The sequence below is a fragment of the Aspergillus puulaauensis genome, chromosome 8 (assembly GCF_016861865.1).
Source record: "Aspergillus puulaauensis MK2 DNA, chromosome 8, nearly complete sequence".
NCBI classification, from domain to species: Eukaryota; Fungi; Ascomycota; class Eurotiomycetes; order Eurotiales; family Aspergillaceae; genus Aspergillus; species Aspergillus puulaauensis.
In genome coordinates, this window is record NC_054864.1 from 1193154 (window position 1) to 1209402 (window position 16249).

Consider the following 16249-nt stretch of genomic DNA (forward strand, 5'->3'; position numbering starts at 1 on the left):
GAAGCCAGAGGGCGAAAGTAATGACTGAACAGGCGAATGTTGTGATGATAATCACATTATAACAGCCAAATCGGTCAGCAAAATATCCAGGGACAACTCGCCCAAAGATAGACGCCGCATTCAAAATGGACGATAGGTTGTATGCAAGAGAATCATCCAGGCCACGAGATTGAGCATAGGACGGCAAATAGGTCAATGGAATCAGTAAAGCGAAATCGATTAAAACGATGGCGGCCGTCAGTAAGGAGAAGCGCAGTTCTCTCAAAGATCTGATATCAACCTTCCCTTTCTGTACCTGATTCAAACAGGGTGCCCTGGTTCTCAAAAGCATCACGGAAAGACCACAGAATACAACACTTATAAATCCAACAATTCGAATGGCCCAAGAGAAGCCTAGACTCCCAGCGAGATTGGAGATCAAAACAGGAAATATAATGCCCCCAATTCCTCCGGCAGTCGCTGCTACTCCCGTAGCCAAAGCGCGACGCCGGAGAAACCAATGAGCTATGCAACCTATGCTCGGGGTGAAAACCATGGACGAAGAGATGCCGCCAAGGACGCTGAACCCCAGCATGAATTGGTAATATTCTAATTGAATTGGAATTATTAGATTTGATGAAGCAAGCTCGATCCTGGGGATCAACGCACCTTGTGCCACGCTGAAGACCATCAATGATCCGACAAGTCCGACACACCCAGGAATCAGCAAAGGCCTTAGTCCATGCGCATCAAAAATAGGCCCTTCTAGATGTTAGCTTGGACACAGAGTCTGATGGTATCTATGCGGAGACACTTGCCAACTTGTATGCTTCCAAAATACAGGAAAAATATATATAGACTAAATATCCAGCCAATGGAAGCTTTCGAATAGTCTTTTAACTGATGACCTGCTAGCCAAGCTTCAAACACACCAATTGTATTCATAAGCCCAAACGAGGGCACCATTGCACACCAGGAACCAAAAACAACGCCCCATGCGCGCCAGCCACCGTCTGGAAAAGGCAAACTGCAATCTTGTTCCATTTCATTCAAGGACGTGTTCGAACAGCTGATCTCGTTGTTCGCTAATGGCGATGTAGGCGCTAAGCCATTGCAGTTATTTAACTCCATTGCGATGCTATGAACTTGAGCTAGACCACCTCTACCTGGGAAGCCTGCATTTATCTCTTATCCCTTCCCATCAAAAACCTCAAGTCTATCTAGGAGCTAAGCTCTTTCCGGACGCCGAAGAAGCTAAACCCCTTTGGGACGCCGACTAAACAGTTACATTATGTATACCTTGGAAAGCAAGGAGCCTTGCAATGATGCCGCAAATAAACTGATTCTCTACTAGTAGTGTGTATTTACTTCACAGCATAAAAGGTAGAACGGTAGAAGGCTCAACTGGAGATCCGGTCAAGCTAAGATTGGTACCAAGGAAAGGCAGCCGGAGTTTCGGGTAAGAAAGCGAGTCTTAAGGTCAGAAATTCGGGGACAATCCATACATATTCCGGGCCTACGGAAACAAACGGGGCGTGCGTTGAGTCATCTATATCCATATCCACCTGCCAGCTGCGGAGCCCTAACGAACCTGTTACCATTTCAGGCTAGCCTATTGCCTTTTCTGGTATGCGGCTAGTTGACTCGCAGCATTCCGAATACAGGAACAGGCTCGATATTTAAACTTTTGCGATGAAGCTTAGCACGGTTGTCCAATTATTTCAGCTTGTTTGGCTATTAATTTGCCCAGCCTTGTCGGGGGCTGACGAGATACTAAACACCATGGAGCTCGGAGTGAGATATAAATACCTGCCGATTCTCTTCAATTCAGGTTATCCATCTAGGAAGATAAGCTGAAGACAATTCACAATGATTTCTCCCATTGCACTTTCAGGTACATGTGAAGACCTTCAACCCGGAAGCACGGTGGGCTAATAAAGATAGTTCTCTTGGGAGCTGTCACAGCTGCTGGTAGTGCTCCCTCCAGCCCCGAAAGCTATGCACCGCGCTACGTCGACTGCCCCGACAATATCCAGCTCGTCCGACAACCCCACCAGATCTCCCCAGCAGAGACCGAATGGGTCCACGGTCGTAAAGCAGTCGTTGCCGATTCAATCACTTCCTACCTGGAACGGCTGAATCTCGCCGGCTTCGACCTAGATGATTATGCGGCAAGGATCCACCGGAATCCTGATTACAATGTACCAGTGATAGCATGGGCAACGAGCGGCGGCGGCTGGCGCTCAGCATTCACTGGCATTGGCGGGCTTCAAGCAATTGATGAGAGAACCCCAGGGTCCAAGGAGGCCAAGGTAGGCGGTCTCTTCCAAAGCCTAACCTACCTCGCCGGACTGTCCGGTGGATCGTGGTCAACTACATCCACTGCGTTGAGTGACTATATTCCCATCCATGAGAATATCAAGGAATGGCACGTCGATATCAACCGCTTCACAGCGACAGACTTCAGCGAGTTCGCTGCGCCCACCAGCTCATATTTCGAGACGATTGCCGAGAAGTTCGCGGCGGGGTTCAACATCTCGACTGCAGATCTAATGGGTCGAGGATTTGCCTACGAGTTTGTCCCTGGTGTCAATCGTACCTGGTCCTCGATTGCCGAACTTCCTGGATTCAGGAGCTTTGCGGGTCCAATGCCGATTCTCTCTACGAGCAGTGTGAACAAGACTTCGGAGTCTGTTGAGGGTCTTTATGTGCCTGAGTACTTTTCTCCGTGGGTGAGTTACTGCTTTCTTTCTAGAAGTCACTGGATAAAGCTGATTTGGCAGTATGAATGGAATCCGTTTGAGTTTGGCTCTTGGGAGTTTGGATTTGTGCCTACCAAGTACGTTGGTACTGTCCCTGATGGAAATAATACTGCTGAGAAGTGTGTTGAGAATCTGGACGATGCGGGGTACGTAACAGTATATGACAATATTATCATCCGTATAAATACTAATATCAGACAGATTCGTCATGGCCTCCGTGGCCGCCGCATACAACTTCTGGTGGCTAGGAGGCATCTCAAACGGCACCCTGGGCCAATTCTCGAAACGAGATGAACTGTTAGGGAAAGAGTCCTTGGAAACCATCAATGCGGCATTCGCAGAGTATTTCAACCTAACCCTCGCCCAGATCGCTAACCCGTCAATCCCGAATCCTTTCAATGGCGGCAAAGAGAATATCACGTTTGCGGACAGTTCAGAGGCTGGACAGTCGGATCCGTTCACGCCTTTGATCCAGCCAGAGCGTAGGGTTGATTTTATGTAGGTCATATCGTCTCGTCTCTTGCTATCTGTGCAATGCTAACTCTGTCTAGCATGGCCTGGGACGACGATGGCGATGATGCCCCGTACCGTTGGAACAACGGCACCAATATCTGGGATACATACAACATCGCCAAAGAAAAGGGTCTTCCATTCCCGGAGATCCCACCAGTAACGGAAATGCTGGCCCTAAACTACACGCTCAAGCCAGTCCTCTTCGGGTGCGACACGAACCTAACAACAACCCGCGACGCGACCTCCCCGATTGTGGCTTATTTCGCCAATTCCCCATACAGCTGGTACAGCAACTTCACCTGGTCGAACGCGAATATGTCCAATGCCGAATTTGACGGGGTCCTTGAGAATAGCTTCAATCTTCTTACACAGGGAAATGGGACGCTGAGTGACACCTGGACGGAGTGTCTGGGCTGTGCGGCTATTGATCGCAGCTTGCTCCGTATGGGTATTGAGAGACCAAAGGTCTGTGAGGAGTGTTTCCGTGAGCACTGTTGGAGTGGGAAGGCTATACAGGGGGTTTCAAAAGACTTTGTGCTTGATCCTGCTTTGGCACTGAATGAGAGTGTTGGGTTTGTGGAGTGGAATAGGACGCATCCTGGTATGGATGAGTGAGGGTTATACTGTCTTTGTAATTGCATACTGGTCAAGGGGGTACAGGTGGTGTGCCGATTTATGGAGTCAAAAAACAATATTTACTGATGCAGGTATTAAATAGCGGAATTATTTCATTCCATAAAGCGTACGATATCAAGTAGAACCTTAGACATGGCTAATCCATTACATTCTGCACCTCTCACACTCCACCACGAACGTAACATCAAGCCAAAGAACTAGTTGTACTACGGCTCACACTCATCCTCCTGCTGCACAATCACAGTCCACTTGTCAGGGTGGTAGAGCACACCACCCGCCACCCACTCCCCCTTGTACACCTCCTGACACTCGGCGAAAAGCACCGAGGCGCCTTCAACAATATGGACCAGATCCATGGTGCGCCCGTAGTCGGGGTCCTATGCCAGCACAAACCATGTTAGACCCAACCCAACTTTCCATATCCATACAGCATGAAAATAGAATAGGGTGTAGGCAGTGTCATCTTACCTCATTACACCAACGAATCTGCGTCCCCTCGAGGCACGAAACCTCTTCGCAGAGGTTCGGCTCGAGGTACCGCCTCTGCTCGTAATCTCTGTCAGATTTTCCGTCCACGACCTTGCGGAGGACGTGGAGGGAGTCGCGGAGGCCGAATATGGGGGCTGAAAGGGCTTTGCCGCCGCAGTCGACAGTGTGCTAGGTAGGGAGGGCTGTTAGCATGGATGGCTGATAGTAGGCATATGATAGTAGGCTGTGGGGAGCTTACGGCAGACGCCATGGTGGCGAGGAGAGCGGTTGAGAGGGTAATAATGCTGAAGTGCATCTTGACGAAGAGTCGTGAGAGGTTGAGGGGAGGATAAGATGGTATAATAGTAAGTTAGATGGTTGAGTCAAAGTAAGATAGGATTCAACTCAGTACGAAGCGCATCTACTCATATTTATATCCATGGCCAAGACCTATCTGTAGTACATCACGAGGCTAGAATCCAGATAGTCTAGCTGTGTACTTGAATGTAGTGAATTCATTCACTATATAAACAGTGCATTCGCGGTGTTGGCGTTGTGACTTTGCCCGTGGTGAAGGCATCGCCACGGCCTAGGTCGACGAGGATGCCACATGGTCTGGAGCTATAATTATTGTATTCTAATAACGGCAGTCTCCAGACTCACCTGGTAGCTTGGCTGTGGGCAATCATGTTCTGGAGGGGGCAGATATTGAAGTTTCTCTCATACGCGGCGTGAATAATAACAGTCCAGGCCCTAATAGACATCTCTATCTCTCTAGGACGCCAGTAGTGAGTAGGGGAACCCATGTGACGGCTATTTGCGAAATGAATGCCTTGGGTAAGAGACTATGATGTCCGATGCATGGCAGTGGCGAAAGATGTCAATCCCGAGGCCTGCCACCCTAAATCCCGGAAATCACAACCCCGTTCTATGCTATAGAAAGCCCATTATTTGCAAAGCTTTATATTACAAGACTAGGTAGGGGTGTGAGACAGGCGGAGGAGAAAGCAGAGGAATATGCATTGGGGAGCTGCGATCTCGGAGCAGCAGTAACAACTACGCGTGACTCGTATCAGTGGAAGACCTAGTAAAGGGCTGCATCTTGGATAGGATGAAACACTGGTGTTGCCTGTACCTAGGTCAGAGTAGTAATATACTCAGACTTACTATTGTTCCAGTTATGTGAATGGTGATAGTACAATAGTATCGGCATTAACGATCGCGTTGAAGGGATAGCTCGCCACCTCTCATATCAAGGTGGAAGTGGCAAGGTCGACATTCACGTTTGTACAGTACACAAAGTTTTCACTATAGTGTCATACAAGGAAACCTCGCTTATTCCTAGTGTGAGAATAGATGAATAGGCCTTCTATAGCTGCGTTTAATGAGAATCCATGTACTCTTTTTACATTGATTTTGTAGAGAGTTGTCCACAAATAGAGCCAGAATGCAAGCCCTATTCTGCTATTTGGTCCATTTTCGGTACACTCTAGAATAATTGCAGCTTCGTAATGCGTCTGAAAGGCTCAGTTCCTGGGCTCTTCCAAGCACATGTCTTTGATTATCTTGATTTGTGCAATAATAGCGACACAGTTGGTATACCAAAGGGTTGTGTGGGTAGCCATCGCGCATTGTTGTACAATATCTCGAGCGGGGGTGCGTACGGGGATGTACTGGCCCTGTTTAATCCTGGCAGGCAATGATCCAAACTTTATATATAAGCAAGCATTCTGTTGGGCCACGCTGGTATGGAGCCTTGCAAATCTCAACGCTGTCTGGCTCGGATGGATTTGCTCGGATGGATTTGGCCGAGTCGCTGTCACTCGCAAGCGTCTCTCAATTAGGATAGAGATGCAACAACGCCATGATTTGCGCGGGGGCAGTAATCCCCGGTTCCTGACGAGCTGTGGGGAGGCATAACTGATTAAATCAGAAGTTGTCTGATTGTATGTGTATAATTTCATCATAACGGTGGATCGCCTCCGCGCATTCTCCACAGCCCTAAACCGCATTTTGATATTCTTGCGATCTGGACCACTTCCTCGGTTATGACACACTGGACCAATTTGCCAGTCGACTACTTTATTGGCCACTGTCTGTTGGGACCTGGGACTGTTTGGACGTCCCATGTGAAAGGCACCAGGTCCAACATATAAGAGCTTAATAGCCTCCACCAACCCAGAATCAGACAGCCAGAACCACACAGCCAGAACCACACAGCCAGATCATATTGAACATGGTGTCTCCCGTCCTGGTGCTAGCAGGCGCCTTATTCCTAACAATCCTCGTCGCAAACTACATCCAGAACATAATCCACCACCGCCGCAACGCCAAACGGCTCAACTGCGCACCCATCACCCAAGGCCCAACCGACATCTTCGGCATCAGACCCTTCTACCGACTCGCGCAAGCCGTCCGCGAGAAGCGCTGGGTCGAATACATCGCCGGCCAGTACGCCAACAACGGCTACACCTTCGGGCAAAACGTGCTAGGCCGCAAGATCGTCTCGACGATCGAACCGGAGAACATCAAAGCCGTTCTCGCGACGCAGTTCAACGACTTCTGCCTCGGGACTCGACACCGCGAGTTCTACCCTTTACTCGGGGATGGGATCTTCACGCTCGATGGTGCTGGATGGACGCACTCGCGCGGCATGCTGCGCCCCCAGTTCGCGAGAGACCAGGTCGCGGATCTTGATCTCATGGATGGGCACATTACCCGGTTGGTCGAGTTGATTCCGAAAGACGGCTCCAGCTTCGATATCCAGCCGCTGTTCTTCCTGCTGACCATCGACTCGGCCACGCACTTCCTCTTCGGCGAGTCTGTCGGGTCGATGGGTTCTTCTGACGAAGCAACCAACAGCCTCCTAGGGAAATCGTCTGTTGGAAACGCCAACGGCTTCGCGCAGGCCTTCAACACAGCGCAGGAATGGCTTGCGTCGCGATCCCGCGCTGCGAATTTCTACTGGATGATTAACCCGCAGGAGTTCAGGGACTCGAGCAAGCGTGTCCACGAAGTCGTGGACCACTACGTGCAGCTAGCTCTGGAGTCGAAGAAACGAAACCCCGAGAAGAAGCCCGGGGATCGGTATATCTTCGCGGAAGCCCTTGCGGCGGAGTCTGATGACCCCAAGCTCCTGCGCGACCAGATGCTGAATATCCTGCTTGCGGGCCGCGATACGACGGCGAGTTTGCTGAGCTCGTGTTTCTTCTATCTGTCGCGGAATCAGGCTGTGTGGAAGCGGTTGCGCCAGGCTATTGTGGATGAGTTTGGGGATGTAACGACTCCTGGTGGAGAGATTACGCATGCTAAGTTGAAGAATATCCCGTATTTGCGATATGTGTTGAATGAGAGTATGTCTCCCTTTTCCCTTCTATACTGCATTTGAAAAGTATACTGACAAGATAGCCCTCCGCCTCATGCCCCCCGTCCCCCTAAACTTCCGCGTCGCAGTCAAAGACACCTCCCTCCCCACCGGTGGCGGCCTCAACGGGCGCTCCCCCGTCTACGTCCGCAAAGGCCAAGTCGTCACATACAGCGTGTTCGCGATGCACCGGCGCAAGGACATCTGGGGCGCCGACGCGGAGGAGTTCCGGCCGGAGCGCTGGGAGGAGAATGGGCGGCGCGGGTGGGAGTATCTCCCGTTCAATGGCGGGCCGAGGATTTGTCTCGGGCAGCAGTATGCACTTACGGAGGCGAGCTTTACGCTGGTCAGGCTGTTGCAGCGGTTTGATGAGGTTGTGAATACGGATGAGCAGGTGAAGCCGGCGATTCAGTCCAGCTTGACCATGTCTCATGATCGGGGGGTTTATGTGCGTGTGAGGGGAGTTGATGCTTAGAAAGAACGCTTTAAAGTAATGAGTAATGAGAATATGAGCAGCAGTATAAATCCATTCAGATACATCCCTTCAGATCCACCTCAGCCATCACCATTCACCCCTAGTTCAAACCCAGTGTAGTCCCAGGTTAGGAGGGTCATTCACCATTCACCTCCCTCGCCTTAGCCCTAATCCTCTGACTCCGTCCCGGAACAACCGAGCTCAAATCACCCACCGGAACGCGGACCGGAAAGTCCACGGCTTCCAGGATCTGCGTGAGGAAGATATGCCAGATGGGTATGCACAGTGCGAAGTTGAATGCGCCGGCGGCCTGTAGCGAAACCATACATTAGACCTCGTCCATGCTCCTCTCTTCTACAAGGGTTATAGGGTAAACGACTAACCACCTGTAACCGATGCCCTAGCTCCTCTGCGCCATTGGCAAGTTGGAAGAATGAGCCTGCGGTCAGACTGAATGTAATAACCAGGAGGAAGAGGGCGGCGAATAGGCATAGATTTGTCCGGATGGAACAGATCAGGTAGAAGAAGGTGAGGAGGGCGAGGAAGACGTAGTAGAATGCTAGAATACAATGTTTGTTAGTTCAGATAATTTTAGAATCAGGGAAAGGGGGAGGGGGGGGGGCACCTGTTGTAGCAGCATAAGAGGCGGTTTGTTGGCCCTCGAGGGAATTGCCGGTGGGAGAGTAATTCGTTCCTGTTGCGAAGAAGGGCATCAGGGTTGCGCCCTGGACGAGCCAGAATGTCCCTGCAGGTGTCAGTTATACACATGAGAGATATTGAGAGCGCATACCGTATGTAAAGAACAGAGCGCAGGAGAATGTATTCCCAATAACCCACTCCCCGATCCCTCCAATCAGCTGCACAACGCCGCCAAAGAAGATATACACTGGTCTATACCGAATTAACCATAGCCATGAAAGTCAATGGAAAGACATACAAGATAGCCCCCCCATTCCCCCCAGCCCCCCTCCACCCCATCAAAACACACGAATTCGGTGTTGCAGCGAGCAAGAATCCCATTAGACAGATCGGCGTGGGATTTCCGAGTTTCTTGCGCAGACTGCCCTCGACGGACGGCGGCTTCGGGCTGAGATACAGCTTCTCAAAGGTTTCGCGCGATATGGGGAGGAAGACGCTCTCTGAGGTTTTCATGCGGTTGAGGGTCTCCCCTGACCCGCCGGCAATGATATCGCTGGACATGGCGGCAATAGGATAATGGGTAGGATAATGGGAGAAATGGATGGGATGGGACAATGCCCAGGTGCCAACCAAGGCTTATTTAGTCACGGCAATGCTTGTCATGTCTTGTCTTTCTCCCGGACTCCCATCCTGTGTAGTATGCCGATCTGTGGCGATTTGCGGGGGAAACGCGGGGGACGTGACAGCCTGCCAGCTTCGCCGAGGGTATTGCTCTGGCATATAACCGCGGAGATACCAAAAGACATCAAAGCGATGTCGAAGCGGCTCGGAGGTTGTCCGATACTGGCAGTTGGGAAATTTACTGGAGGCCTGCAGGTCCATAAAGCCTTCTTGCTGTCATCTGTCGCAGATCGCTGCAGGGGAGCTGTCAGTGGCAATCCAGCGCAGGCCATATTGATCTAGACTGGATATGCAGCCCTAAATGGTCGAGTCGTGACGTCGAGATCCGCCAGCCCACCCAATGAATACATTACAGGAATAAACCAGCAGGCTGTCTCTGGCAGATACGAACACATTGAAGTACTTTATTAATTATTACAAACTACGACGGGTAGCGAACAGTGCTATTAATTCTGTCCGGAATCAGCGGACAACTTCGCCACATGGCGCCTCAACCATGGATCCTCACTTGGAGCTTTAAAAGAGCATTGATCGCGGCCATCTCGGCTGCCCCTCATTCCCTTCATCACGTAAATCCAATAGTAAAGGGCTGATCATGGACCGACCTGCTTCCACCAACAAAGAGTTCGTCCTGTGCTTCGACGGCACAGGATACAAATTCCGCGGCGACGATACAGATAGCAATGTGATTAAAATATACAGAGTCCGTAACTTCCACTACCTTCTCCTTCTAAGGACAGTTGCCGTGGCTAACAAGCCAGATGCTCGACCGCAACAAACCATCCCAATTCCACTACTACCAGCCCGGCATCGGAACCTACACGACCTCAATATGGCAGAGCTACGAAGCGCACAAGAACCGGCTTAAACGGTGGTTTCTCAACACGAAAGATGCAGCTGTGGGGACTACATTCGATGAACACGTCATGGATGGGTATCGATACCTCATGCGCTTTTACTGTCCCGGGGACTGTATCTACATCTTCGGTTTCAGCCGCGGGGCGTATGTCGCGCGCATGGTCGCCGAGATGCTAGACCATATTGGACTCTTAGAGGCAGGGAATGAGGGGAAAGTAGGCTACGTGTGGAATATATACAGCCAGTGGGCGAAACAGAGTAACAGCATCGACACCGAACAAGCCGAGAAGGACAGACTGTATGAGTATATGAAAGCACTGCGGGAGACATTCTGCCGTCCTGTATCGCAGGTACGCTTCCTGGGCTTGTTCGATACGGTTAACAGTATTCCGCGGTTTGAGGTGAATCGCAATAAATTTCTGTTTCCTTATACGGCGAAGACGTCGGCAAGGGTTATTCGGCATGCCGTTGCGATTGACGAACATCGGGCGAAGTTTCGGGAGGATCTCTTGTCGGACTCGAATCCGAATATTAGCGAGAAGGAGAGGAAGAGGCGTGCTCGAATGCAGGGGGATGGACAGCTTCAGCAGGGGCATTACAGTGGTGAGGCGTTCTATCGGCCTTCTCGTCGGCAGACTGTGGATTCTGGTGATAGGACGCTTACGGGGTCGCCGAGGGCTTCGTACGACGCCGGTGGCTGTTCTGAAGACACGAGCTATGACCAGGACATCGAGGAGGTGTGGTTCGCTGGATCCCACGCTGATATTGGGGGTGGAGTCAAATTAGACGACGACGATGAATGCTTCGGGCTGAGCCATGTGCCCTTGGTATGGATGGTGAACGAAGCGCAGCGCGCAGGGCTGAAATTCGACCCTGAGAAAAGAAAGCTATTCCACTGCTTCGACGATTCAGAGGATACTTATCTTCCAGGCGCTGAGAAAGCAACGGGCGATCAACAAGAGACGACTGAAAGATCACAGTTCAGGTCCGCTCTATGGCGAGCAGCTACCACCAGCCGTATACATGACTTCCTCCGGTACGGTCAGGGTGTCGCGTGGTCCACTGTTCTCACTTGGAAGATCGTCGAGTATCTCCCCCTTCGCAGGATGGGCTTGCAGGAGGATGGATCGTGGAGGCCCGTTCGATGGCCTGTGCCTCTTGGGGAGAGACGCGATGTCCCCAAGGATGCGAGAGTCCATGCATCAGCTATTCGCCGCATGCAAGCCAATTCGAATTACCGGCCGGACAATCTGATCCGTGGGAAACGGTGGAAGAAGAAATGTCCGCAGGAATATGGGATAGGGACATGGGAGGTGTATGCTCATCACGGCTGTCCTATTCGAGAAACATACAAGAAGATGCCTGACACTACAGGATGTAGTGGCTCGGTCTGACCACGTACCGTCAGTGTATGGCATCGGGGAATCCATGGGTACATTGTCTCTTTATTCAACACGCTGAGCTGTTACACAAAGTCTGACCATTCTACCTCCCTTGCTTGTCAAGATGGATGCTATTCTGTTCCTGCCCTCGTGGTATATCGCTAAAAGACAGGTACAGACCCAGCCACGACCGACCCGTGAGATATCTGGAATTCCATCGGAGTCTGTCGCGTACGTAGATGTTTCTTGCACCTGACTACCTACCTACAACTTTAACATGTGTTGATATTCTTCAGCATGCAATATGTTTGCTGCAACTGTGAGGGCAGATGTATGAGCGATCCGAAAAGAAAAATCTATATGAATGTGAAGAAATTCGTGGAATCGACACTTTAGCCCTAACTGGAGTCTATTATACCAGAACTCCCTGAGTCGTACAAGGATAAGACAACATGCTATATCGTTGATATATTTTAAAAGTTCAAGCTCGGGGAGGTATATATATAACTGACTTTTATAATATATCCAGTCTAGTCTATAGTTAACTAGTTGCAAATTTAGATAGACAGTGGCTTATAAGGATAGACCCTGCCAAGGAATAATATGGGTCCACCAAAGGAAAAGGGAAAGATATACGAGCCCATGCCAAGCTTCTTCGTAGACTATATAGTGTATAAATATAATTTTCATCATGTCATTCAAAATCTCTATAATTAGTAGTACAAGAAGCAAATAGAAAACACTAGTTTAGAGAATCATCACATGCGACCCAGCGGCACCTCCTCCTCTTCCTCCTTCCCAGGAACACGCGCATACCTCCCCTTCCCGCGTCGAAAGAACGCATACACCCCACCAACAGCCGCAGCAAGCAACCCCAGCGCAAGCAGCACCATCAAGAAGAGGATAAGCTGCACCGTGCCCTGGAGATCGCGCACCAGCGCCGCAAGACCAGCCATATGCGGATCCGTGACTCCGGCATTATCCGCCTCTGCCTCACTATCACTATCACTGCCGCCGCTGCTGCTGCCGTGGGAGTACAGAGTCTCCGGATCATCCGGTAAAAGCCTTCCAAGACTCGCACCGCTAAACCCAGCACTCTCCCAATGCTCCGGCAGTGCAGTCTGGTGAATCAGTGACTCACTGAGCACATTCCCCTCAGCATCATACGCCTCCGCCGAGATCCAGCTCAGATACCCGCGGGCGATGTACATCGTCTCAAAGTCCGTCTTGGTGGTATTGCCGATAAAAACACGCTCTGAATCGTACGCGCCGCGCGCGTAAAAGTTCCAGCCAGCCACATCGGTGGCCCCGTTCCAGGAGACGTAGATTGTGGTCGTGAGGTCGGATGTGACGGGGTCCGGGTCTGTGCCCCAGACGAAGGAGAGCAGGTCGGGTGGGTTCGCGGGGCGGCCGGTGAAGTCGAATTTGTAGGCGCGGTAGGTGGAGTAGCGGTCTGAGGCGAAGGCGCCGCTGAAGAGGAGGTCGCCCTCTGGGGAGGATTCGGTGAAGTAGCCCGCGGAGGACCAGCCGGCGAGGAGGTTGTTGTTTGGGAGGAGCTGGGCGTTGCCGCGGAGGCGGGTGAGGGCGCCGTCGGGGCGGTCGTAGCGGCGGACGACGGTGGCGGTCATGGCGATGGAGTTGACGTCGACGAAGAGGCAGGAGGAGACCGGCTCGTCGTTGGATTCTTCGTCGGAGGCGTTGTTGAGGAGCGAGATGGTGTGGTGGGTGCCGTTGGAGTGGATGAATTTGGCGTCGTGCTGTTTGGAGAAGGTGAAGTCCTGCTTGAAGTCGGAGTGCGGGCCGCCGAGACGCCAAATGATGTGCCCGTCTGGCGAGATCAGGTAGATTGTGTTGGTGAAGCGCATGGACATGAGGTAGTCGCCAGCCTCGTTCACGTCGATGGAGTTGGGGTGCATGTAGTCCCAGCCCGGGGGAGGCGACGCTGGCGTGTCTGACCCAACGTGTACGGATTCAGAGAGGCTGATCTGGTCGAACGAGTCCCAGACGTGGGTGATCTCGCCAGTGGGCAGGTCGATCTGCGCGAATCCTCCAGACAACACATACGATGCCTCGCCCGGCCGCCCGAACTCCTCCAGCACCTTGGTATGCGACCGGTAGTTAATCGACAGGGCCGTCTTGCCATCGTCCAGGATGTTGAACTCGTGGATATCGAACGCGCCCAGGTCAGACCGCATGGGGATTTTATGGGCGACCTCGAATTTGTTGTTGAGCACGACGCCGAACCCATCATCCGACCCGTCGAACTCGAGGCCGACGACAAACGAGAGATGCGGACCGTCGCTTATACTGTGCACCGCTCGGAAGTCGAACGTGTTGCGGTTGTCGAACATGGCCGCGCCGGCCCAGACGAGGACTCCATTCTCGTCGTAGATACACGGGCCCACCTGGTCGGGCATGTACTGCTTGGTCGGGGGCTCTGGGGTGAGCTGGCCATAGGGCGCGACGAAGATATGGCCAGGACTGACGCGGTCGCGGCCATCGCCGTGGTACTCGACGTTGTATTTGACTGCTCTGATGCCGGGCAGCTAAACAATCAGAACGCGAAAACAAGTAAAGAAACAATCAACGCGAAAGAAAACAATTCAACAATTAAAGAAAACAATGAAAATGAAAATGAACTCACAGTGATAAACGAGTAAAGATCGTCGTCGTTCTCCGGCTTGGCCTGAACCGTCAGGCCCATAAACAGCGCCAGCAGCCAGAGCATGGTGAACGCCATATTGGCAGATATGGCGAAATCACTCTCGAACCAGCAGGGGAGAAAACGAAGATAAAGATAAGTCGCAGCCAAGCGCCAAGCCGCCTAATTGGCGCTGTGACGAGGCCGCGACGCCGGTGCGAGACTTGAAGCCCACTGCAGGCCAGTCTGACCCACTTGGGCTGCCTGCCTCGTAAGCTTGAGCATCCCTCTCCTGATCCCGTTCTCCTGAACGAAGGACTCGGAATTGCAAGGACGAAAGTGAAACTGTACACACTACGTGTCCTGATGATATGCCACGGAGGCTCCGTTCCAGAACCGGTATCTTCAGGGCTACTCAATCATCGACATTGACAGTTGACTCAGGAATATATACTTTCTAGATTCTCGATAGACTCTTGTCCAGTCTATTCCTACAGGGCATAATCTTGATATCAATAATTCAGCTGTTTCAGTTGTTTTGGCATGAATTATTATTCATTCGCCTTGTAAGGCGGACCTGTGAGTTACTCGATCAGGCTAGCCCTACCTCTTCAGGCTTAGCGCCCTAATACTGTCTTGTCACTATCATGTTAAGTTACAGGTATCATGTTGCCCTCTTTTCCTTAGTTATACTACAACTAAAATAGACCAACCTAAGAGAAAGATTTTATATAGATCTACGGTTGTTTCAAAAATTGAGCAGTATTAAGCTGACAAAAGTCATTACTAAAGGAACACCATTCATATGGATAACACTACTCGAGTTGATCCGTCAGCCGGGTATCAACTGAGAATATTGCCGTGCAAAAACATTACTCACCTGCAGTGGACACGTCCAAAGCAAAGCTTAGAGCTCTTGTTCCGTGAGGCCGTGCTTCCAGTATGTCAGGAACGGCGTAGTACCATCCTCGCGGTAGCCGAGCAGAATAACCCTGTAAAGCAGTTAATATAACGTCTTCTCATTTTCTCTCTGCATAATGCACTGTATTAATGACCGATATAGTTGAACATACATGCCATCTGCATCCATGGATTCGCCTGTGTAGAACTCCCACCTGTCAAAGCTATTGAGTATTCTCTTGCTGTGAGCTGAAGCACCCTTCTTGAAGGCAGTGATTTCTTCATCGGAAGCGTTGCTCTGCTTGAGCGACGTAATGATTCTTCTGAAATAGTCTGCCGAGATCTCTTAGAATGGCATGTCCCTTTCACGCAAACAAGGGGTATTCTTATCGTACCTCGGAAGTGGGTCCCGTACGAGGCCTTGTCGAAGCTGGTGGGCTGGAGTCTGAAGTTGAAAACGACATTATTGACTTTTTGAGGCTCGTCGTGTTCTAATAGAGATTATGAGAAGGAGAACATTCATAGCGGAAAGAATCTATTCCGCAAGATAGAGGACTGGCGAGGATACGAACCTTCTTCGCCTTCGCCTTCGCCTTCGTATTCGCCTTCGTCTTTGCCTTCGTCTTCGTCTTATGGTCCAGTCAGCTTTGAATACAGCGTGGTCGACTGCCTAATATGAAGCAGGCGAAGGGAATAGAGATACGCACCGTTTTTTACATCTTCCATGGCGCAGTCAACTTCGTATAGAACGCCGTCGACTTCATAGAAGTCAAACATGTCCGACAATAAAATATCGTCAGAACTGGCAGCATCCTGTGAGATGCAAATAGACACGTTAGCTTTTTGATCTAGAGAGACAAGAAAAAGCTTTCGGTGATGTAGTCTCCACCTCCGTTGGGTTCTTATCAGAACAAACCTTGTAGATGATCATTTTGAATGCCTTTTGCGAGC

The 16249-nt window shown here is 51.0% G+C and overlaps 7 protein-coding genes across 7 annotated transcripts; 3 read left to right on the forward strand and 4 right to left on the reverse strand.

Moving 5' to 3' along the window:
• Positions 1–1848: 1848 nt before the first annotated feature.
• Positions 1849–3869, forward strand: APUU_80466S (uncharacterized protein; the record flags this gene model as incomplete). Its single annotated transcript, XM_041696749.1, has 5 exons — positions 1849–1873; positions 1924–2711; positions 2763–2887; positions 2943–3239; positions 3293–3869. The coding sequence occupies 5 exons, from the start codon at positions 1849–1851 to the stop codon at positions 3867–3869; spliced, it is 1812 nt and encodes a 603-aa protein (XP_041562349.1).
• Positions 3870–4096: 227 nt separating this feature from the next.
• Positions 4097–4674, reverse strand: APUU_80467A (uncharacterized protein; the record flags this gene model as incomplete). The annotated part of the gene is made up of 3 exons (XM_041696750.1): positions 4097–4267; positions 4359–4547; positions 4618–4674. The coding sequence occupies 3 exons, from the start codon at positions 4672–4674 to the stop codon at positions 4097–4099; spliced, it is 417 nt and encodes a 138-aa protein (XP_041562350.1).
• A 1920-nt stretch (positions 4675–6594) lies between these two features.
• On the forward strand, positions 6595–8197 carry ALK2_1 (cytochrome P450; the record flags this gene model as incomplete). The annotated part of the gene is made up of 2 exons (XM_041696751.1): positions 6595–7711; positions 7767–8197. 2 exons carry the CDS (start codon positions 6595–6597, stop codon positions 8195–8197), a joined length of 1548 nt encoding a protein of 515 aa, XP_041562351.1.
• Positions 8198–8333: 136 nt separating this feature from the next.
• On the reverse strand, positions 8334–9397 carry APUU_80469A (uncharacterized protein; the record flags this gene model as incomplete). The annotated part of the gene is made up of 5 exons (XM_041696752.1): positions 8334–8507; positions 8581–8756; positions 8823–8942; positions 8988–9088; positions 9135–9397. 5 exons carry the CDS (start codon positions 9395–9397, stop codon positions 8334–8336), a joined length of 834 nt encoding a protein of 277 aa, XP_041562352.1.
• Positions 9398–10112: 715 nt separating this feature from the next.
• Positions 10113–11769, forward strand: APUU_80470S (T6SS phospholipase effector Tle1-like catalytic domain-containing protein; the record flags this gene model as incomplete). The annotated part of the gene is made up of 2 exons (XM_041696753.1): positions 10113–10220; positions 10279–11769. The coding sequence occupies 2 exons, from the start codon at positions 10113–10115 to the stop codon at positions 11767–11769; spliced, it is 1599 nt and encodes a 532-aa protein (XP_041562353.1).
• Positions 11770–12515: 746 nt separating this feature from the next.
• Positions 12516–14497, reverse strand: APUU_80471A (uncharacterized protein; the record flags this gene model as incomplete). Its single annotated transcript, XM_041696754.1, has 2 exons — positions 12516–14303; positions 14402–14497. 2 exons carry the CDS (start codon positions 14495–14497, stop codon positions 12516–12518), a joined length of 1884 nt encoding a protein of 627 aa, XP_041562354.1.
• Positions 14498–15305: 808 nt separating this feature from the next.
• Positions 15306–16229, reverse strand: APUU_80472A (translationally-controlled tumor protein; the record flags this gene model as incomplete). The annotated part of the gene is made up of 6 exons (XM_041696755.1): positions 15306–15390; positions 15472–15631; positions 15694–15789; positions 15871–15927; positions 16006–16111; positions 16215–16229. The coding sequence occupies 6 exons, from the start codon at positions 16227–16229 to the stop codon at positions 15306–15308; spliced, it is 519 nt and encodes a 172-aa protein (XP_041562355.1).
• Between the last annotated feature and the right edge of the window lie 20 nt (positions 16230–16249).